General features: G+C 43.9%; 1 protein-coding gene across 1 annotated transcript in view; it reads left to right on the top strand.

The window, feature by feature from the left end:
• The first annotated feature begins 594 nt into the window (after nucleotides 1-594).
• GUCY1A2 (guanylate cyclase 1 soluble subunit alpha 2) overlaps nucleotides 595-24,229 on the top strand; it is a 359,928-nt gene continuing 336,293 nt past the window's right edge. Inside the window, exon 1 of the mRNA XM_033950369.1 lies at nucleotides 595-1,088. Within this exon, the coding sequence (XP_033806260.1) occupies nucleotides 849-1,088 (240 nt within the window). The 5' untranslated portion in view covers nucleotides 595-848. The remainder of the gene's footprint in view (nucleotides 1,089-24,229) is intronic.

The raw sequence follows: 24,229 nt of genomic DNA, 5'->3' as shown, positions 1-24,229 counted from the left end.
TTGAAAGGCACAACATAAAGATGATGCTTCAAATTAAGCACTGATGCTGTCTTTAAGGTATACATAGAAAATCAGCAACGTGCGGGAGGCGGGAATGGGTAGAATAAACCCGGATGCGATGCATTTCACCACATCCCTGGATTCAAGTTCCTATTGTCCAACGCCCCCGAAGGGAGCTGCAAGGGCCAGAGTTTCCCACGCAGAGCATTTCATCATTAGCGCGCACCATCTTACAAATTAAGAGGACGGGGGAGACCGAGGCGAACTTCTTGTGGCTTTTCCTACAGGCGTCGGGGCATTGTTTCCCCCCTCCCCCCCTGGCTGTGGATGCTTCGCTCGACCCCCCCCCCCCTTTGAGTTTCGATCCCCCTCGGGAGGGTTTGCGCGCGCAAGTCCTGGGAAAAAGTGTCGGGCTCGTTCCCCGACTCCGGCCAGAAGAACCTCCGAGCGGCACGTGACGATTTGAGGCGAAGAGGAACGTTAGAAGGGGAAGGGGTAAAACGCGGACAGGTCCGCGTTTTACCCCTTCCCAAGAGAGAAAGGGAGCGATAGAAAAAAAAAATAATAAAAGAGGAGGAGGAGAAAGCATCTGCCTAAAAACGTACGCACAGAGAGCAAGGGAAGGACACGCGCGCGCGCACGCGCACACACACACATGGTGGCGGGAGGGTTGACAGCGGCACGCGCGCACTCCAATAAATCCGCGCGAGCCGCCGGCTCGGAGGTGAAGTCTTCCAGCGGGGCTGCGGCCAAGGGCGAGAGCATGCTGAGCCCGCGGCGGCAGCCCGGGCGCTCGGCGGCGCATCCCCGCCACTGACGGCTGCTCCCTCCCCACCGCACCTGCCGACATGTCCAGGAGGAAGATCTCGTCCGAGTCCTTCAGCTCCCTCGGCTCCGACTGCCCGGAGACCAGCCCGGAGGAGGAAGGCGAATGCCCGCTGGCCAGGCTCTGCTGGAACGGCAGCCGGAGCCCTCCCGCTTCGCACGAGCTGCCCGAGCCCGTGGCGCGCCCCAGGAGGGCTCCCAGGAGGAGGCGGGTCAACCTGGACTCCCTCGGGGACAGCATCCGGAAGCTGACCTCTCCCACGGTAAATAACCCTCCGCGGGGGGGAGGGGGACTCCTTGGTTTCCCTGCAAGGCGAGGGGCGTCGTGTGCCAGCCCGGGCTCTTGTCTATGTGGCCACGGAGTTTTAGGGTCTCCCGCTTTCCTAGAATCATTTTGCTGAAAAAAGTGCCCGTTTTCTAAGCGGACCACGACCGCAGTGTGAATTTCCTTCCAGTGGTGCTTCTGACTGAACTCCTGCGTTTTCTTCTAATGTCCCCCTGTGGCTCCTCGAGGTTCATGCCAAGGCTAAATCTAAACGTGTTGTGTCCCTTTTTGGGGGGAAGGGGAGAGGAGGCAGGGTGGTCAGTCGGTATTCAGGACTTTTCTCCTCATCTAAAGGACCTTCCCAGGCCTTTTCCCGACTCAATTGTAATAGCTTGTTAGAGCCAGCTAAAGGCATTTCTAACCTGGCTCAGACCTACTGAACATCAGGTTGGGGTGGAGGGGGCAAGATGCACAATCAGTCCATCCACTCAATGCCTGCCACTCAGTTATTATAGAAATATTTTAAGTTTCAGATTTAGTACGGGCAGCGTGTGCCACTGATGGAATTTTTGTGTTATTTTGCAGGTAGGAAGCTTCGCGGCTATGCTCTTGGGCTCTAAGGGCTCCTTTTACTAAGCCACGCTAGCGGTTTAACGCGTGCAATAGCGCACGCTAAACCGTGGGACGCACTAGCCGCTACCGCCTCCTCTTGAGCAAGTGGTAGCTGGGGTTAGTGCGTGATGAAAAGTCGCGTGCGTTAAACCAGCTAGTGCGGCTTAGTAAAAGGAGCCCTAAGACTCAGGAATCCCCCAGAAATTGAACTCTTCTCACATTTATTATTATTTTTTTTTTACAATGATCCGTGCCTGCTTCGGGCATTCTTTTTCCTTTCCTCCCACGCACGGCTCTGTAATATGGGAGGGATTTTGAAAAATTTCAGCCCCTAAATTCTTTTCACCTATCAGAATGGAAACGGAATTAGGAAAGTGATGGCGAAAATGAATAATTGGCTCAGAGCAAAACCCGCTGACGATTTTCTACCCCTGCATGACCAGAAAACGAATGACATTTCTAACGCTGGGGACAGGGCTACCACTGTCAGGATGCAGTTTAGTGGTTTTCAGTTTCTTAATCACTTTTCACCGTGTCACAATTATTCTACTCTGTCCGTACTCGTCAAATTATGTAATGTTAAGGCAATTAAAAGCAATATTCTTAAGGTTAAAAGATTTATACTATGAGAATTACGATGAATGAGTAAAAATGGTTGAATATACTATATATTTAGAATAGCACGAAAAGTGTGTATATACAAGTTACATGTCCTCTCACTCTACATTTTTTCAAATGATATGAACTTGTCATACTATTAAATTCCTTATCTATCTATGCATCTAGCCTCTCCCTATTCATACATGTATTTGCATATCTAGATGTATACATAGATAAAGGAATTCAATAGCATAACAAGTTCAAATCACTTGAAAATGTAGAGTAAACATGACAGATGTGACTTACCTATATGGGCAGTTGTTATCTATGAGGGGGTGATGAGAAGTTCTCAGCCCAACTAACCAACTTCCTAAATTCTGAGCATTATTTTGCCATTGTAGCTGAAAAGAGTGTTATCTTATTTCATTAGGTGCCAATTTAAATTCTCACGCATTTTGACATTGTTTCAGATCATTGATTGAACCATATCCGCCTCATTCTCTTCTTGGTTGGGCTGAGAACTATTCAGCACCCCCTCATACTCTAAATTTCCAGATGACTTGAGCTTGTTAAATTCTCTATATGTGCATTGGATCATCACGACCAATGAGATAAAACTTGTTCGAACTTAAATTTGGTTTTGACCATTCATTGCTGTTTAGGCATTCAGATCAAAGCCTTCTCCTTTGTAAACTATGTTCTTGCTAATAAGTTGATTGAAATCACCAGACTGTGATCCCCAGTGGAGCCACTTCTGAATTCAATGACTGTCATTTGTATGTTTGCAATGCGCATTGGGATAATAAACATGCTTTTCCTGGAATGTGGCATCTCTGTACATCTGTCTGTAGGTATTTATTTTTCTCACATTTAAGTACCCAAGGCAGGTTTATTTTGAAATAAATAACCAGTTTGCATTTATTAAAATCTGATAACTGAAGAGTGATCCCAGTGGTATCCAGCACTGTCCTATATCCATTCTGGTCGGTTCAATTAAGTATTTATTTTTAATGGTTTTTGGTTCCCAGTGGTCTTTCTTGATCTGGGAGACACTGCTTGTGTTTGCATTGTTAAGGCTAGATTCATCAAAGCTGTTTATTCTAGTACAAAATCTGCCTCAGGCATGAGGGATTTCCTATTGAAAACGCAAGGATATTTGCATTGATAAATCCGGAAGAATGTTTGCTTTAGTGCCAAACTTTGAAAAATCTATCTCTTAGAGTGAAAGTTCTAAAATGTCATGAATAGATCAGAATGTTATAAGTGTACCCAGAACTGTTCTGTCTCCCATTAGAACATTTCTCAGAAGAAGAAAAAATAATTGAATTGTCCTTCCAGGGTAATGTAATTAATGATGTTTATGATTTATTATTTATTTTCCACCTTTAACAAGGCAGTTTACAGCAAAACATACATATTAAAATACACAACACAAAACAGAAAACATACTAAATGCATCAAAACCATCATCTTGTCCCACTAGGTAGGGAATGACACAGGGGCAATTTTTTTCCCCGTCCCCGTGAGTTCTTTTCCTGTCCCTGCCCCATTCCTTCAAGCACCGTCCTCATCTGCGCAAGCCTCAAACACTTTAAAATCATAAGTGTCCAAGGCTTGTGTGGTTAAGACAGAGCTTGCAGGAATGGGGCAGGGACAGGAAAAGAACTCACGGGGACGGGGCGAGAAAATGGAGTTTCTGCGGGGACGGGGAAACATTTGTCTCCGTGTCATTCTCTACCACTAGGGTAAGTAATGGCCATATTTCATGTTACAGAATCGGTGATGTGTCAACATTTTCTTAAAGCTGCACAAATTCTTCTGCCAATATGTACTGGTGGCTTAGTCCATTCCATGGGGCCTGCACATGATAACACACTAGTTTCTAAACACAATTTCTTACCGGTAGGAATAACCAGTTCAGAAAGTGCTGCAGAGCGCAATGTGCGAGAGGGCATTTAAGGGGTTACACAATACTGCAAATATTTAGATGTCATTTGATGCAAACTCAAGTAAACTAACAATAGAAATATGTCTTCTTCATGAAGGAGGCAAATGGAAATAACCTCAGAACCAGGATGAAAGGTCTGATCTACTAAAGCGTGCTTCCCATTTTATTCCACTGGGGGGGGGAAAAACTTAGGAAGTCGGGTCTTAAATTGGGCACTCAGAACTTGATAATATATATATGGCTTCTCTTATTTTGTTATAATACAGCATAGGCAATATCGGATTTTTCAAGTCATCAAAATGTCTGATAAAATAGTGTGCTACAAGACTAAGGGCTCCTTTTACGAAGGTGCGCTAGCGTTTTTAGCGTACACACCAGATGAGCGTGTGCTATAGCGCGCGCTAGCCCAAAAATTACCGCCTGCTCAAGAGGAGGCGGTAGAGGCTAGCGCGCATGGCATTTTAGTGTGCGCTATTCCGCGCGTTAAGGCCCCTAACGCGCCTTCGTTAAAGGATCCCTAAAATAAAAGCAGAGAACTTGTAAACAGTGTGGGTGAAGTATACATTTTACATAGCACATACTGCCCCCCACATATTTGAGGGGGGTACTGAAAAGTTCTCAGCCCAACCAACCAACTTCCTAAATTCTGAGCTTTATTTTGCCGCTGTAGCTGAAAAGAGTGCTATCTTATTTTGTTAAGTGCCAATTTGCTGAAACGAAATTCTCTGTTTTGACATTGTTTCAGATCATTGATTGAATCGTATCTGTGCCATTCTCTTCTTGGTTGGGCTGAGACCTTTTCAGCACCCCCTCGTAGTGTGAACAGTTTCAGTCTCTGGCAACCAGAGCTGAGATAGTGATGTCATAATGCCTCATTTCACCAATAAGAGCTAACATCAACAATGATGTCACAATGACTTGATTGTCCTATACCTGGCTCAATTTTATTACATACGAGGGGGTGCTGAAAAGTTCTCAGCACCCCCTCGTAGTGTGAACAGTTTCAGTCTCTGGCAACCAGAGCTGAGATAGTGATGTCATAATGCCTCATTTCACCAATAAGAGCTAACATCAACAATGATGTCACAATGGCTTGATTGTCCAATTTTATTACATACGAGGGGGTGCTGAAAAGTTCTCAGCCTAACCAACTGACTTCCTAAATTCTGAGGGTTATTTTGCCACTGAGGCTGAAAAGAGTGTTATCTTATTTTTTTAAGTGCCAATTTGCTGAAACAAAATTCTATGTTTTGACATTGTTTCAGATCATTCTCTCTTTGGTTGGGCTGAGAACCTTTCAGCATTCCCTTGAAGTAGTTAAGCACAACCCACTTTTGCAATATGTTCATGAAGAATGGAAGCTTAACATTTAACATAAGAACTAATCTCAGCTCTCAGTCAGGATTTTGACTTTTGTAAATGTGAGAAAAGTTATTTTGACAAATCTTACTTCAGAATGCATGCAAGCAGCTCTAGCAATGAAAATAGTAGAAGGATAGAATTCATGAGGAGTAATAATTTTCTTTCTGCAAAATTAAGGGCTCCTTATACGAAGCCGCGGTAGCGGTTTAATGCGCGTAATAGCGTGCGCTAAACTGCCGACTGCGCTAGCCGCTACCGCCTCCTCTTGAGCAGGCAGTAGTTTTTCAGCTAGTACAGGGGTTAAACGCGCGTGATAAATAAAGCTGCTAATGCGGCTTCGTAAAAGGAGCCCTAAATGGGCATTTAACACTATTGTTGCTTTCTAAGTGCTTATTATTTTGAATAATAAATGATTTATATCTGACAAAAATGTGTTTAGAAGATTCTTCCCTAAAGCAATTTAAATTTTTTAAAAATAAATTGACACCCAGAGTACTTTCTGACATTTTCTAGTTTAGTGAAAATGGAAACTGTCCCTAAATCATTACTGAGTGGGAATTATTTTAAATGCTGCTATGGTACATAGCACAGTGGCCACATGTCAAAAATTATCGGGTCAAAGAGAATTTATTGCACTTTCTCTCTAACAGAATTGTAATATGTTTTATAGTCATGGGAAAACTCTGAAAGAGGGAGGAAAGAATTTGCTCAAGGTTATATTCAACAGCCTATGCCAGAAATGGCAAGCAGGATGTTTTAAAGTCCAGGCAATTCCTAGTGGTGTCCTGTGATTATGGCCTTTTTAGCCTCTGTGAAAAATATGGACAGGAGTAAACATTCTTGGGAACAGAGAACAATATCTTCTGGACAGCTTGAATATCTTTTTTTTTTTTTTTTTTTCCTGGTGCAATCTAAGGAAAACAAGTGCTGTATTGTGAGACGGGACATTCAGCTTGGCAGATATGCACATAAGTTATGCCAGTTTTATTAATAGAATTTATGCGTTTTTAAGTGCCTTTTTAAAATTTCCTCCTGGAAAGTATTTATTGATTTAATTCATTTTCTATCCCGTTATCCCCGAAGGGCTCAGAATGGGTTACAGGTTAAACATACCTAGGGCTCCTTTTACTAAGGTGCACTAGTGTTTTTAGCGCACGCACGAAATTACCGCACGCTACGCTTCTAGAATAATGCCAGCTCAATGCTGGCGTTAAGGTCTAGTGTGCGCGGCAATTTAGCATCATAATTTCAGTACGTTGATGTTACAAGTTATTATCCTAACTTGACACATACTTGGGGTCTAATACTAATATACGGTTTACTGGTTACAATTTCACATAGTGATCCGTACAGTGCAATTTTTATCCTAATTGACACACATAGGGCTAGATTCACTAATCTCACGGATCCGATCCGATCTGTTAGCGATACGATCCGTGAGGTTGCCGGCCGCCCGATTGGTGACGCGTCCTCGTGCAAATGGGCGCGACCGGAGTCATGCCCGCAGCCAACTGCACGGATCGCTGAAGAGCGATCCCGATGCATGCGCAGACCATCTTCATTGCCTGTAGATGGTCTGCTTACAGAGCTTGAAACTTTTTAAAAAAAACTTTTTTACTTTGCGAGCTCGTGGTTGAAACCTGCGGGAAAGGGCAGGAGAGTCGGGGCAGAGAGCAGGGCAGTCGGAAAGGACATGAGCGACTGGTCCTCAGCAGTCACTTAGTATTTGATCGTCCAGACCATTCGGTGTTCCTGAAATCTTTTAGTGAATTGCTGCTTTCCTACATTTGCATGCCATTCCCCCTCATTTGCATGCGCGAATTAGATCGGGTGCAAGGTTAGTGAATCGAGTTGCGGTCGCAAAGTGGTCGGGACACGATCGGTGCCCTTAGTGAATCTAGCCCCTAGACACTCTACAGATTGGATTTGCCATATAGTTCTAGACATTCAACACCAGCTCTCTAGGTTCATGCAGTGTCCCAGAATATTTTCTGCACATTTGCACATAGTTCAGGGGTGTCAAAGTTGGGTTTTCAGGATTTCCCCAATGAATATGCATGAGATCTATCTGCATGCGCTGCTTTCATTCTATGCTAATAGATCTCGTGCATATTCATTGGGGAAATCATGAAAACCTGACTGGATTCTGGCCCTCGAGGAGGGACTTTGACACCCCTGACATAGTTTATAACATACTCATGCAGGTTAAAACGCTGCCTAGTCTCCACTCTGGGATTGCTCATTCCATTCCAAGTAGAAGGATGGACGAAGAGTCTGCTGTAGGTGATCAGCTCAGGCAGTTTTAGCAGATCCCAGTTTCATGTGCATGCAGAGAGCTGTTTTACCTGCAGAAATGATTTAGAAAATTGCCCCCGTCTGCCGGATCCTCTATAGCAGGGATCTCAAAGTCCCTTCTTGAGGGCCGCAATCCAGTCGGGTTTTTAGGATTTCCCCAATGAATATGCATTGAAAGCAGTGCATGCACATAGATCTCATGCATATTCATTGGGGAAATCCTGAAAACCTGACTAGATTGCGGCCCTCAAGGAGGGACTTTGAGATCTCTGCTCTATAGGTCCCTCAAGTTTGGGCACCCACATTTGGGTGCAGATTCTGGATCCATGTGTAAACTAATTAGTCAATTGGGTGCTAACAAGTCAGTTACAAGAGTTAACAAGCACATAATTGGCAACGGTGGTGTTCAGTGAGGGCTTTCAGAGGATTCAGTGAATCCCCAGCTCTACAGCTCTGCTTTTAAAAAAAAAATAATTGTTTACTTTTTGCTTGATGAGTTGTTGAGTAGGCGGCCTGCTGAACCAGTCAAACTCCGTCACACAAAAGGTAAACCAAATAAAAAGAAAAGCAGAGCTCTTGGGCTTGGGTTTCTCTGAACCCTCTGAAGGCCCTGACGGTACTGGTCTGCATTTGATTGGCAGAGCAGCTTCTGCCTGCTCAATCAATCAAATTCAGAGCAGTGCCCTCAGGGCCTTTAGGGGGTGGGAGCGAATCCCCTGAAGGCTCCAACCACACGCCACTGATTGGCAGTAATTAGAAGTTATGTGTGGATCTGCTCTACCCCCTATTCTATAATATACACATCTAAATTTCATAGCACACAACTCCAAAAGGGGCGTAGGCTGGTTGGGGCATTCTCAGAAATTAGGTTTGATGTTATGCATTAGCATCCTTGTATTTGCGCACCTGTCATCGGTTGAACATCGACATTTGCACCAGCCTTTCGCAGGCATAAACGTGCACGCCCAAAGTTAAGTACGAAGTGCCCAGTTCTATAAATGGCGCTGACAATGTGGTGCTTAAATGCGATTCTATCAAAGTTAGGTGCACTGTATAGAATTGTGCCTAGAGGCACATAAAAGCCTAATCTTTGGCGCGCCATATTTATGCCAGGGTTTTCTTAGCCTAAACGAGTGCACCTAAGTTAGGTGCCTAAGTCCAAAAGAGGTGCCTACACGAAAAACACACCCTTGATCTGTCCCCTACAGCTTTTACAGCAGTGCGACATTTTCCTGGACTTTATACAATCAGGCAAGATTTGTTGCGAGCTCTTTTCGACCACCATACTTAGGGACCCCTGATGAAGACAAGTTGATCGATAGACCGTGTCGGGTCCTATGATCTGTGGAAAGGTGGTCTGTTTGTGTGCAACAATTAGTTGATTTATTTTTATTTATTAAAAAAAATTTCTATACCGTTTTACAACTAAAGGGTTTACAAAATTTACATGCATAGTTTTAAAACAAAAACGTTAAAAAACCGACGTACAAACCAACCTTAAAAATCGTGGCTAGAAAATAATGCCATAACTTTGCATAATAACAATAATGAGCAGTTCAACAATTCTACCGGAGAAGAAAATTATGTCTAGAGAAAGGCATCTACAAATAACTGCATTTTTTTAGTAATTTTCTAAACATACCCCATTCACAACAATTCCATATCTGACCCACCAAAGAGTTCCATATATTAACTCCTGCGCAACAAAAGGTCTTTTTACCAGTCTCAAAAAGCCTTGGATTCACAGTCGTCTTCAGTAAAGCCAAATTCTCAGCACGCAATTATCTTTTTGGTGTATAACTAAGTAGGTTATTTTTAAATAATTCTGGAACGTTGCCTGCATCTTGTACAGTTATCTGCAGTTCCTTTTTGTTTTGTATCTACTGTGCAGATTTGTTGGATTTTGGTTTTTGTTTGACTCCTGCTCCCTAACCCCACCTACTTTCTGGTAGGCGCCTTGGTCTAGGGGTCTACCTCAAAGTGGTAGGAGCCTACCAAGTTAGGCACCTACCATCCAATTGAGTGCAATTTATGTCAGTTCCAAGGTACTCATTTTTAACTAGTGGCACTGATTAAACCTTTTAAATAATTAAATTAGGCGCTTAGATTGGCTAGGTGTGCCAATCTGGGCATCTAGCTTTAGGCATCATTTATAGAATCAGGGCTGAAATGCATGCTAAGCTAATATCCAATAAAGGTGCTCAATGCAGAACGCTCTTTACTGAATATTAGTTTAATGCAGATCATCATGGTGCCATTTATTGAATCTTGCCCTGAGCATCTCCATGCATTCACGTGACTCGAGCATTTTGCAGAATTGAGGCAATCTTAATGAGCAGGACACCTTTTTAGCAGTTTAAAAATAGGACGACCAGGTAGTTCTGCCTGATCAGGGACAAGCTGAACTAGCAGTGGCTTAGCGAGGCTGAGAGGCACATGGGGTGGTGGCGGCCTCCACTTCTTCTTCACCCCTCCCGTCCCTTCCTTCTTATCTCTTAACTTCTACGGTGCAAGGAGCATCACCAACTTTCTGCACGCGTCGGCCCTCCCTCTGACATCACTTATTAGGAGCGGGACCCGGAAGTGACATCAGAGGGAGAGCTGACACTGATGCGAGTAGCAGGCTGGTGTTGCTGCTTGTGCCAGTGAAGAGCTAAGGGTACAGTGTGTGTGTGGGGAGGGGGGGAAGTGAAGGCACGCGCATGGTGGGGAGAAGAGTAGGAAGGAGCAAGGAGGTGGAGAGGAAGAGAAGTGGCGGCGCCCCAACCAAGATGGCGCCCAGGGCGGACCCCCCCCCACCCCGCCTCCCTTTACTAAGCCACTGTGAGCCAGTGCTGGGTTTCCCTTTCACATGCAACAACTTGCCATTTTGATTTTCTTAATGACAATCCAAAGAAAATAAGAACTATAAATCCACAGTGCAGGGCTGGGCAACTATGGGTCGCTGAGGGCCAGAACCCAGTTGTGTTTTCAAGATTTCTGCAATGAATATGCATGAGGTTGATCTGCATGTACTGCTTCCATTTTATGCAACTAGAGCTCATGCATGTTTTTAATGGAAATCTTGAAAACTGGGTTGTGGCTCTTTCCTGCATCAGGACAGAACTGAAGCCATCTGGCAACACATGATCTCTCTTTCACGGGCTGAAATCGTCGCTTTTTCAGAAACTTGTAGTACCCTTTCCTTTGAGGAATTTGTATTCAAGCATTGCCATTGTACGTCTATAGTATATAGGATGTGCTGCAGGCAAATTTCTGTCTTGACAATAGTGGAATTGGATTTTTTTCTTTTTCACGTTTATAAAGCATCAGTTGTTAGGAAGGTTCTGCAGAATTCCTGCATTATGTAGAAGAATTACTACCTGCAGATAAGCTGCTATATTTATAGCATCCTTTATGTGGTACAAGGAAGAACCGTTGCCAAGCAATTGATTTGCTTAGTTCAGACTGACTAGTGCCTGCGGTTCATAACTAGTTAGAATATTTAATCAGGGCCTTTCTATGAAGTACATGCTCACAATTATGAACTGGGGCTCATATTCTATTAATGTAATAAAAGTGAGCCAAGTATAGGACAATCAAGCCATTGTGACATCACTGTTGATGTTAGTTCTTATTGGTGGAATGAGGCATTATGACTTCACTATCTCAGATCTGGTTACCAGAGACAGAAACTTTTCACACTACAAGGGGGTGCTTAAAAGTTCTCAGCCCGACCAAGAAGAGAATGGCACAGATACGATTCAATCAAAGATCTGAAACAATGTCAAAACAGAGAAGTTCGTTTCTGCAAATTGGCACTTAATGAAATAAGATAGCACTCTTTTCATATACAGTAGCAAAATAACGCTCAGAATTTAGGAAGCTGGTTGGTTGGACTGAGAACTTTTCAGTACCTCCTCATAGTAGAAATTTGCTCGTGAGAGGCAGCTGTTTGTGCTGTGTAACTACAAATAGTAAATTCTATATATGGCACTCAAAACTGCACATGCAAATTTGGATGTGTGCCTATTTGTTTTTGAGGGTAAAAATATTCCATTTGTTAAATCTATACAATCACTTGGTGTAAGGTTGGACCTTGTATCGACTATGAAAGATCAGGTCAAGAAAATTGTTCATGTTGTTTTTCTAAATTAAGAACATTAATCCCCTCTTATCAAGCTGCGCTAGAGGTTTTTAGTAGAGAATGACACGGTGACAAAATTCATCACCGTTCCCGTCCCGCGGATAACCGCGGGAAATAATCCCATGTCATTTTTTTGTGTCTATCTCAACCTCAGTCCTTCTACACCAGCAATCTTCAAAGCAAAGCTTGCGGGTCATTGGCTGTGCTTATGTGAGCCAAAGATAATGAAGCCATTGTGACATCTCTGATGTGATTGGTTCTTAGGCACTGGTGGAATGAGGCATTATGACATCACAATATCTGCTCTGGATACCAGAGACTATCATTCTCAACCTCAGTCCTTCTACACCAGCATTCTTCAAAGCAAAGCTTGCAGGTCAGTGGTTGTGGCCATTCATACTCTGATTCTTCCCTCTCTCCTTAAAGAATGACATGAAGATGGTTTATCGCGGTTATCCGCGGGGACGGGAATGGTGATGAATTTTGTCACCGTGTCATTCTCTAGTTTTTAGCATGGGCCAGTGAGGTACATGCTCCAATGCTCATAGGAATTCTATGAATATCGGAGCATGTACCGTGATGACTCACATTAAAAACCTCTATCGCAGCTTGATAAAAGCCGGTCTAAGACAGTTGAAAGATTATCTTACTGGACAGCATTTTAGGGTGTTTAGTCAGAGCATTATGATTCCAAATTTTCGTTGGCTTTTACTAAACCGTGATAGGTTTCTGCTGCAGACCAGCGAGGTAAATACGCCGACGCTCATAGAATTCCTTTGAGTATTGGAGTATTTACCTCACCAGACAGTGTAGTAAAAGGAGCCCTTTGATTATTGTAATGGTTGACTACTGTAATTGTCTTACCAAAGTGTTGTGAAGTTTACAATTTGCACAAAATGCTACTGCCTGAGTTTTCTGTGGAATGTCAAAGTCTGAGCATATTTTTCCTGTGCTTCAAAAATTGCATTGGTTACTTATTGAATTTCGCATTCTGTATATAAAATTCTTATCGTTTTTTTAAGGTAATAGGAAATCAGATTTCAGTGGTTATCTTCTTTACATTTGCACCAGGCATATAGATCTTTGCGGTCAGAATCAAAGAACTTACTTGATATTCCTTCTTTTAAAACTATCTATTTAGATCAGGGCAGGATTAAACAATAGGCCAAGTAGGCACGTGCCTAGGGCCCGAAATGGTCAGGGGGGCCCGATGAAGGAGGCATCAACATTGTTTTTTCCAAATGGCGATGGGCCCCTCCAGCATCGATTGGCAACGCGGTCCTCCCCGATCGACGGAAAGTAAGACAAGCAAGCAACGCGGGTAAGAAAGGCAACGGGAACTGTAATTGTGCAAGCGGTGCTGCTTGGCCAAAGCTTCCCTCTGACGCAGTTTCCTGTTTCTGCCTGAGCGCATGGTGGGGCGGGGCAGGGGGCCCAGTGTACTTGTGTGCCTAGGGGCCCTCGACAAATTAATCCTGCCCTGATTTAGATGAATATAAATCTACCATTTTTTTCTGCAATTGGTCCAGTATTGCTGCAGATTTTCCTCCTGAAATTTCCTGGGTATTCTTATCATGCGTGTCATTTTAACCCCCTTGAACTTTATATTGGCGTCGACAAAATATTGTTGTCATTATCTTTGGATGCCTGAGGAAGGCAACATTAGCCGAAACACTGACTTTGTTGTGTCCGCATCTGCCATATATTTATTATATGTTGGATTAGAATAAAAGCCTGTGTCTGCAGCATCATTCCACGGCTTCACCTGTGTTTTTGTTGTTTTTGGACTGCTCTATTCAGACGTGGAACCATTGGGTTTTGCTTTGTATTTTGATGTTGACACTATTGTGGAATAACACTACCTTTCCAGTTGATAGATCTGAAAAATATTAATGATTGTAAGAAAAGCTTTTAAAAAAATGTTTTTTAACTGCATTTATGGTGTTTTTTTTTTTTTGTTTGAAATATTTTTTATTGAACAGAAAAGCACAGCACAGCCATACAAAAACATTGCAGTACAGGCATGACCGGATGCTGGTAGAACATCTAACAGAACTAAACAAACAAGGTATCACCCCCTCAGACGAGGGGGAGTTGTGGCCAGGCCCACCGGACATCCTACATGGCTCAACAAGTCAGAGTCCACCCCATCACGGCCCGCAGAGCCGCGGAGCTCATAATCCGGAAAGGCCGAGCGGTGCAAATCAACGTTTTCCAATAACAGTGGAATCCCCAAAAAAGAACCCTCTAACCACCCCCCCTCTTCCAGTCTCCAATCGCACTCCATTCAACCCCTCATACACTCCTGCACACCATCAACCATCCAAATAAACATGAAAACAGAAAGCAGAATAACCCTCCCCCCCCCCCCCCCCCCCCGTTCAGTGAGAGAGTGAGTGTGAATAAGACACAAAGTCATTCATAAAGAGCCAAGTTCCTTCACAGTAGCATCCCATAAAGAGCGGTACAGTTGCTTGGGTGCCGATAGCGGCTCCGGATGGACACGGATCTCCCAGCGGGCCACCTCCAACAAGGAGCGCTTCCATACCAGCACCTCGGGTGCATTATCATCCATCCAGAGCCGGAGCACACCGCGTTTGGCCACCAACAAAGCGGTATAGAGAAATCGCCAGTGCTCCAAACTGAGGCCCTGTTCTAACACCGCCCCCTCACTCCCCAGAAGAATGAGCGAATAGGACCACTGTAGAGGCAACTGCACAACCTGGGCCAGAAAATCCAGTACCCCATTCCAATACGTTTCCAGCTGGGGGCATTCTAATATCATGTGGACCAGGGTGCCACGCAGTCGCCTACATTTAACACATATGTCAGTATCCCACAAGCCCGCCCTCCTACCCCGCACCCTAGTGAAGTATGTGCGATGTAAGATCTTAAACTGTATCTCCTGTAGGGAAACATTGCGCGCCCCACGAGAGACATTAGCAAAGCATGCCACCAACGTCTCAACCCCGACCTGCTCCCCGAGTTCATCCGTCCACTGAGAAGCGAGACCGAGAAGTCGGGGGTCCGGCCGTTCCTCTCGCGCCAATCTATACCAAGTAGAGAGGGAATTCATTAAGGCTGGGAAAGAGAGAAAGACGCGGTCAACCTTCAAGAGGTCGCCACCAGCGGGGGCATCTCTACGGCAGGACTCATAATAATGGCGTAATTGCAAATAAGCAAAAAACGGCATTTCGGGGAGAGACCAGTGACGGCGGAGGTCAACAAAAGAGGGGAACGCCCCCTCCCCAGAGGACACCGCCGTAATATGTCCCAGGCAAAAGTTGGAACCAAATCTAGCCTCCAGTCCACGGGCCGCACCCACCCCCGGAGGGAACTCAGGGCTCCCCCGCACAGAGCGAAAAGCCCAATTGTCCCGCAATCCTCCCCCTATTCGACGCCGCCACCAGAGCAGCGCACGGCGCATCGGGTCCAGCCATATAGAGTTACAACCCAACCTAGGGCGACGCCACCCACGGATATCAAGACAAGCCAGCGCACGGTGTGGGGTCACCCAGGAATCAAACAATCCCGGAGGAGCAAATCGTGAACCCCTCGAGTGTAGGTCATGCACCCATCGCAGCAGGGCCGCGACATTGTATAGCCGAAGATCTGGGAGCGCTAACCCCCCCCGAGCTCTGCTCTGCGTAAGTCTCCAAAACCCCACGCGGGCCCTCCGATTCCGCCAGATAAAGGAGCCAACAAAGGACCTGTAGGCTCCCTCCTCCGACGCTCGCAACCACAGGGGAATCATCTGTAAGGGATAAAGAATCTTGGGCAACAAAACCATCTTCACCAAGGCAATACGACCGAAGAGCGACAAAGGAAGATCACCCCATCTGTGGCAAGCATCCCGAAGCTGGGCAAGCCGTTCTACAATATTACGACGATATACCGTGGCCCAATCTGCGCTCAGAAAAATTCCCAGATATTTGAGTTCACCCGTCGCCCAACGGAAAGGGAAAGAAGGTAAAGTTCTCGATAAACAGGGCGCAGTGACCGAGATTGCCTCCGACTTACTGAAATTAATACACAGGCCGGAAAAAGCCCCGAAGGAATCGATAAAGGAAGTGATGCGGGGGATAGAATCCCGGGCATTACTGACAAAAAGTAGCATGTCGTCCGCAAACATGGTAATCTTGCAGACCTCCGCCCCCACCCGGATGCCCTCCACGCCCGGGGCATCACGTATCTTAGCCGCCAGCGGTTCAAGCGAAAGTATAAACAGCAACGGCGATAAGGGGCAGCCTTGCCGGGTGCCCCTCCTCAGCGGGAAGGAGACCGTACGCTGGCGTTTGATGAGAAGCTGGGCGGTAGGAGCCGTATACAGACGAATCACCCAGTCAAGGAAAGAGCCTGTAATGCCAAAACGACTTAGGACCCAGAAAAGATAAGGCCAAACTACCTTATCGAAGGCTTTTTCAGCGTCCAAGCTAGCCAACAGATCATCCCCCGATCGACCTCTGCCCTCCCTCAGCGCCACCAACGCCTTAATTATGTTAGCCGAAGAGAAGCGACCCGGCACAAAGCCTACCTGATTTGGATGAACAAGCAAGGGGACAACCTGTGCTAGGCGCCTAGCCAGGATAGCCGTGAGGAGTTTCATATCCTGATTTAGTAGGGAAATGGGTCTATACGAGCCCACCAAGGCGGGATCCTTGCCCGGCTTAGGGAGCACCACAACATGGGCATGATTCTGCTCTGGGAGAAGTCTATCCGAGTCCTGCATATCTCCAAACATAGCGCACAATGCTGGGCCCACGTGATGTTGTAGGATCTTATAAAACTCGGGACCCATACCATCCGGTCCCGCAGCCTTAGCAAGCTTCAGACGACCAACAGCCGCGGAGATCTCTTGACAAGTGATAGGGGCATTAAGTAAGGTTCGATGAGCTTCCGAGGCGATCGGGAGATTCAAGTCGCGAAAGAAATTATCACGTTGCTCCGTGTCGTACCCGCCCTCGTTATAAAGATCACTATAGAATCGCACGAATTGGTTCTGAATAGCCGCCTCCGTCCGGTGCGACACATTCGAGGAGTCCCGAATAGTGGAGATGCGGGTGGTGCGCCGGTGCGGACGAACCAGATTGGCCAGAAGCCTCCCCGCCCGATTACCCCACCTGTAAAGTTGAAACTTGTACACGTCAAGATGAGTTAAGGCCCGAGCAGAGAGGATATCGTCAATTTGTTTGCGTAGCCCAAGATAGGATTGACGAGCTTCCTCTGAGCTGTGCCTCAAGTGATATAACCGGCATTCCCTCATCTGTTTTGCCAAGGACGTGAGTTCCGCATCCCGGAGCCTGCGCTTGCGGATAGAGTAAGCTATTATGCATCCGCGAAGATAAGCCTTTGCCGCTTCCCAGAATACAGTATCGGAGACCCCAGACCCTTCATTCGTCAGCTTGTACTTAGACCATTCCTCGGTAAGGTAGGTATGAAATTCCCCGTCAAGATACAGAGATGGATTGAGGCGCCAAATACGGTCACCCTGAGATCCACTCCCCCACTTAAGAGTCATAGTTACAGCAGCGTGGTCACTAAAGGGGACATCAAGTATGCGGGTGCGCGTCACCCTCCCGATAGAACGAGAGGGGAGTAAGAAATAGTCCAGTCGAGAATGGCAGTGGTGAACCCCTGAGAAGAAGGTAAAATCCACCTCTCCAGGATGATACACCCTCCACACATCCTGGAGATATTTTATGGTGTTTAATACAATTTATCTTTTGTGGATTCTGTACTTGAATTGAAACATCACATTTCTTCCTTTGTGCGCTATACTGTACACAACTACATGAACTTTGACCTTTTGATACTGATATGTCCCATTCCTTTGGCCTGCTGTTTTTAAAACATCTTTTTCTTCCCTCGCTCTCTTTTTAAAAACTTTTTTACATTTATAAATTAGCCATATATACAGTAAACAAATATTACAATTATGCACAAAATAATATCTAATTGCATTGTTAGGTTGCTGTCTTTAGAAGGTCAGTTTTATAACGTCAGGGGGGAGGAGTCAAGATGGCGGATATACTCTGACGACATTCTTTCGCTCCAATGATTTTTACTGAGTGACTTATCTGTTCTACTCTTTTTGAATTTCTTTTTTGGAGAGTTGTCTTAATGCCACATTCCAAAAGGAAGGGGACAGTGAGAGCTGGTTTATTATCAGCAATGTCGTCCTCGTCGATCCAACCTACGATTCCTCTGATACTGGATTGATATGCTGCTGCCAACCCTTGGCTGGAGGATCGGAGGCTGGGTTATGCAATGGAGCCAAACGAAGGCACATTCGACTCCCAAGAGCATGATATCTCTTTAGTAAATGTACCACCCTGCCCAGCGGGAGTGCAAGGCTCTGAGTCTAGTTTTGGGAGATCAGGAGAAGAAATTCTGAAACTGGACCTGGGTATGGCCTCACATCCGAAGGATCTGCAAAGTGAGGAAAATATCAGAAGCTGGAAATCAAGCATTGGGATCTGCAGTGACACTGGGAACATTTCTTGCGGCCATAAGGAAGCTTGATGCAATGGTGGGGAAAATGGCACAAGATAGGGAGGTAGTTTCAAAAATTGATTCTTTCTCTTTGAATTTGGATCGAGTTTGCCAAAATTGTATGGAGAAAATAAATATAGAAACCACTAATTTGAAAGAGATGGTTTCTACAGTGATAAAAGATCAGAAAAATATTTCACAGAAAATTGAACAAATAGAAAATTTCATTAGACGATTGAACTTGAGTGTTGAATTGTCGAAAAATTTTGGATATGTCTCCGGTAGAAGTGTTTAAAAAGTTTCTTTTTGAAAATTTGAAGTTTCCTCATGAAAGTATTCCACTTATAAACAAGGCTTATTATCTACTGGTCCAAAAGAACTGGACCATCAGGGATTCAAAAAGGTGTGCGGGAGGAGGCGAGAGGGAAGTAAAAAAAAAAAAAAAAAAATTGGTAGAGTCAGCCAGGACAGGAGACAGGAGGGATCCCTTCTGTTCCAGCCCACCATGTCATATGGTAGGGCCGGTGGAGACCTGCAGGACATCAGGAGAGAGGGGGGACAGGGTACAGAGCCTGGCATAGAGGGAGGGGGACAGGGTGGAGAACTTGGGGATGCAGAGCCTGCTATAGAGGGAGGGGGACAGGGTGGAGAACTGGGCAGGGAGGTAGGCTGGGTTCGGAGCCTGGCAGGGGAGGGAGGGGAGCAGGGCACAGATATATTACCCCCATATTATATTTGACGCAACCTTTTCTCCTTCTTTTTTAGGGGAAAAAAGGGTACCTTGTCTTATACTTATATCGACTTATATTCGAGTATATATGGTAATTTGGTTATGGTAAGATGGGTTCCGTTTATAGCACACACTTTCTGTGTGCTTGGCTAATGGGTCTATAACTGGAAATTGCAGTCACTTGACTCGGTAGCAGCCTTTGTACGAAGGCTTGGAAATCCATTGTTGTTCAGGAAGATCATTTCATTTTCTGATAGGGAAAATGTGTAGTTGGGGGAGTTTCAATATTCAGTTTAAACAACTTACAATGACCTTTCTGTCATATACAATAGTACTGTAGAATGGTTTGCAGAATTACTCGCTGCTTTGTGCGTGAAAGGGAGATTTGTTTGTTATGCCAGGAAATTAAAAAAATTATGCCTTCTGCTCTATTACTAACCTACATAATGATCCAGGAAAATATTACTTGCATACTGAACGTGAAGAAAGCAGTCATAAAACTGGATGGAAGTGGTTAATCGAATACTGTTATACCAAAGAAAAACATTTGGAGTCAATATACCATTACATTACGTACATTATATTATAGTATTTGGGCACTTATATCCCACACTTGGCTCGGGAATTCAGTGTGGCTATGTAGAGAATGACACAGGGACAAAATTGTCCCCGTCCCCGCAGGAACTCAATTTCCCGTCCCGTCCCCGTGAGTTTTGTCACTGTCCCTGGCCCCTGCCCCATTCCTGTACGTTTTGCCTTAATGGCACAAGCCCCAAACACTTTTGATTTTAAAGTGTTTGAGGCTTGCGCAGGTGAGGACAGAGCTTTGACATTGGTGTTATGAGGCATTATGACATCACAATCTGAGCTCTAGAATGTTGTTACTTATGATTTTAAAGTGTTTGAGGCTTGTGCAGATGAGGACAGATCTTGCAGGAATGGGGCAGGGACAGGAAAAGAACTCACCGGGACGAGGCAGGAAAATGAGTTCCTGCGGAGACGGGGAATAATTTGTCTCCATGTCATTCCCCAGTGGCTAACAGGATAAGAAGATAGGCATTCGCAGAAAAATCACAAACATGATGAGATAATTAAAAAAAATTATTTAACAATAACAAATTTCTACAACCTATGAAATATAGGCCCTCTTTTACTAAGGTGCGCTAACCGATTAGCGCACGCTGAATGCTAACGCGTGCATGTTAGGCTATGGATGCATTAGAGTTTAGCGCACGCTAATCAGCGCATCTTAGTAGTGTACCTGATTTGATATCTTATCGGTGGAGGTAGCTCATTCCACCAATCTGCATTGGTTAATTAGGATGGATTTTAGCATGCTGTACCATGTGCTATGTCAGACAGCTAATGTAGAAACTGCTGTATTGGGATGGGGACTGAGCCTTGCAGTTAATGCTGGGTTGTTTCTGCATATTAACAGATAACATGACACAATGATTCAGAGCAATTGGCATCACCTCATGTGCAGCTAACTGTATGACACATTATTGGTCTTTGACAAAAATTAGTAGTACAAGCAGAATAGCACCAAAAGGCATTTTCACTTTATAAAGCCTCACTCTGAGGTAAGTTAGGGCAGGGTCCTAATAAGGAGAAAAGACCTAAGAATGAACTTGGGAAACTACTATGAGAAATAATAATAATAATAACAGCTTATATACCGCAATACCGTGAAGTTCTATGCGGTTTACAGAAGATTAAGCAAAGGTAACAAATAGAATTGACTTTAAGAGGGGAGGAAGAAAGAGAATTAATAGGACAGGAAATTCATTGTTGAGGAGAGAGTGATCAAAAGGACAAGTTAATCGCTATAGAGGGGAGAGAGAAGAGAGGATCAGTTGTCTAGATGCTTTAGGAACAAGTGTGTTTTTAGACGTTTCCTAAATTCCCCATAAGTAGTGGGCGAAAGCAATTGTTCTAGGTCTCTACCCCACGATGCTGCCTGGTGTGAGAGAAGGTGTTCACGGTGTTTTTTCAGTTTACAACCTCGAATTGGGGGGAAACGAAATTGGAATGTGAACTTCTCTTGTGTCTGTTGGCTGAGAAGAAGAAATGGTCAGTTATGTATTTAGGGGCAAGTCCGTGTAGTGCCTTGAAGCAGAAGCAGGCAAATTTAAACTTTACGCGCGCCAATACTAAGTTGTCATAGAGAGCACATCCTCGGTCATAGAAAAACTCCGCAAAAGTACAATAAATATTAATTATGTTTTAGCAAAAAAATTTTAAGGCACAAAAATGCTAATAGCAAAAGAACCCCGCACTAATCTTAATATTCTCCTCAGATGAGGGAAAGATCACCGCTGCTCGATTCCCACAGTGCAAAGGTTCAATGTGATATCCATCTTATGACTGTCATCTCATAACTCTTAGGGAACACTGAGGTCTTTTCTCCGTATTAGGACCCTGCCCTAATTTACCTCAGAGTGAGGCTTTATAAAGTGAATGCCTTTTGGCGATATTTTGTTTACGTTATTGGTCTTGCCATTAACATGTCGAATGAAATTTTTTGCTGCGTGAACCGCATGACAGCCCTCCCCCAAAATGCTGGGGATTCCCCCCAACAGTTAATGCAAAGGTTTTGTATTTATTATGCATCAATTTTGGTGGTTTTGCTCAGTAACTGCAAATCATAGCACATTTTAGTGAATAGAGACCTCTGTGTTCTTTTGTTTCACTACTTAGAATCTTTGGCATTAAGCCTTAGTCTGTTTTAGAGTTGGGAAGAATATTATCGACGCACAACATATTATATTTAATTGCACACATTAATATTTACATGCTTGATGCATTCTTGTCAAAAGGATATTAATTGAAACTGAAAATCTGCCTTTTGGGACTTGACTGTAGATGAAATTCATTTTGAAGGTTAATTATTTTTTCCACTGTTTGCAAAGATAAACAAACAGCATAACCAAAACCAGATCTCCTGATTTATCATCTGTAGTAAATAACTTTCTTTATGTTTATTTTCAGGAGGCTTGTTGCGATAATGGACAAGGATATGTTTTGTGTGTAATAGAGCTACAGCCTCAGCACCCTGAGGTTGTGGGTTCAAATTCCACACTGCGCCTTAGGCGCTTGGGCCAATCAGAATCTTATACCCCTTCCAGTGCATCCCAGCGACCCACAGGATTTTAATGGCAATTTTAAAGCATCCTGGTCTTAAATCCTCCACTACCCCAGGTACATTACATAGGGAGCCCACTGGGACAGATAGGGGAAATGCTTGAGTACCTGATTTGTAATCCATTCTTAGCCTGTGGGAGGACAGGCTAAGAAATCAAATAAATAAATCACTTTTTTTCATTATATCCAGTGTTTTTAACTGGAGAGGTTCTCGTATGAACTGTACTATTAAGAACACAGTTGTAGCAAGCATTTATCTAATTGCAACTTGGCATCAGCTAAGGAAGGGTTAAGAAGTTTTATTTTTTTAAGATATTATTATGAAAGAAATTCAAATTCCTATAGCAGAATGTAAATTCAAGTTATTAGGATAATAGTAAATCAAAGGGCCTTGACACGGCCATGACTTACTGCTTTTATAACTGATTTATGATGTAATCCTCTTGATGGCAACTATTTTGGGTTCAAGGGCGGTGTGAGCTTTTTCCAGAGAACTTCTAGGGAGTTAGAATAACTTATAACTCTTCTAATTTATCCATGAAAGCATCTAATGGTACATTTTCATATGGTTTTGAAGTAAGTAGTTTCTATGCCAGAGATCTTTATGGGATGCTGTTATTTTGACAAAACTTTTTTGTTTTCATGTTGGACTTCAACAGTACTTAAACATTTTTTTTTAAATGTAACCATAAATTGTAATCTGATGACCGACCATGGAAATTTGACATGCTAATGTATCCTGTTCTTAACGTTAGCCATTGAACATTCCTTTGCGGTAACCTTGTGATATCAGCCTTTCATTTTTATGTATTAAGATTATTAACCATTCTTATGAAGATTCACCCAAAGTAATTTACAGCAGGAGTAACTGGATATTGGCAGGGTACATTGTAGTTATGATATAACTGTAATAAACATGAACAGATGTCACAGTGATATACAGTTAGAACAGACATTAAATTATAGTACTGAAATGATATGGTACAGTATCAGTACTGAACAAATTAAAACAGCGTGTTCAAACATTTAGCAAAAATATGATATTTACAGAGTCAAGATAATGCAAATGAGACATCTTAATAGGCAATTGAAGGGGCAGGTAGACAGTTCCGAAGGCAGAAATGTTCTATACAGAAAGACAAAATAAGGTGGCACATTTCATCTGTCGGAAAGTGTGTAACCATTGCTGTACCAGAAAAAAAAAATTGGGATTGTGACCCTAAGAGAACCGTGGAGAATGAAGAGGTTATGATCACCTGGGACACCCTCGTTCTGGCTGATAAAGAAGCGAGATGCGAGGAAACTGGACACAGTGGTGAAAGAAAAACACCAGAATGGCATTGATCCATAGAGATGTCAGTCCCGAGTGATTTCCCTGCAAATCGTATGGAGAGAGAGAGAGAGAAAAAAAATCTCCAGTATGACAAAAAAATGCAGTCTGAGAACAAGAAAATGGCAGAAAGATACAGAATTATTTCTCGGCATTTTGAGTGCTACAGACTTGATAAAAAGGAATTTTCAAACACACCCGGTAGGTTGCCTTTACACATTATATTTCATGAACTCCAGAAGGAAGCTCTCTTTGACAAGGTGCAAATATTACGGTAGTAATTTGGTAGTAAATGTTGGTAGTAAATTTGAGAGACTGAAATCATAGTCCACTACCCTCGCTTAACAGTAAAGTTCATTACGGTCTTGATATGGGCAAAGCTAAGCCATTTGGAGACATTGCCCCTGATAAGATAGGCAATGAAAAGGCTTTGGGATAAGTATAACTTAGCAGGTTTGTCTGAAGGAGAATTATATATACACAGTAGAATTAAGTACATT

This window comes from Geotrypetes seraphini, chromosome 6, assembly GCF_902459505.1.
Source record: "Geotrypetes seraphini chromosome 6, aGeoSer1.1, whole genome shotgun sequence".
Taxonomy (NCBI): Eukaryota; Metazoa; Chordata; class Amphibia; order Gymnophiona; family Dermophiidae; genus Geotrypetes; species Geotrypetes seraphini.
This window is presented reverse-complemented; position numbering and strand designations above follow the sequence as displayed.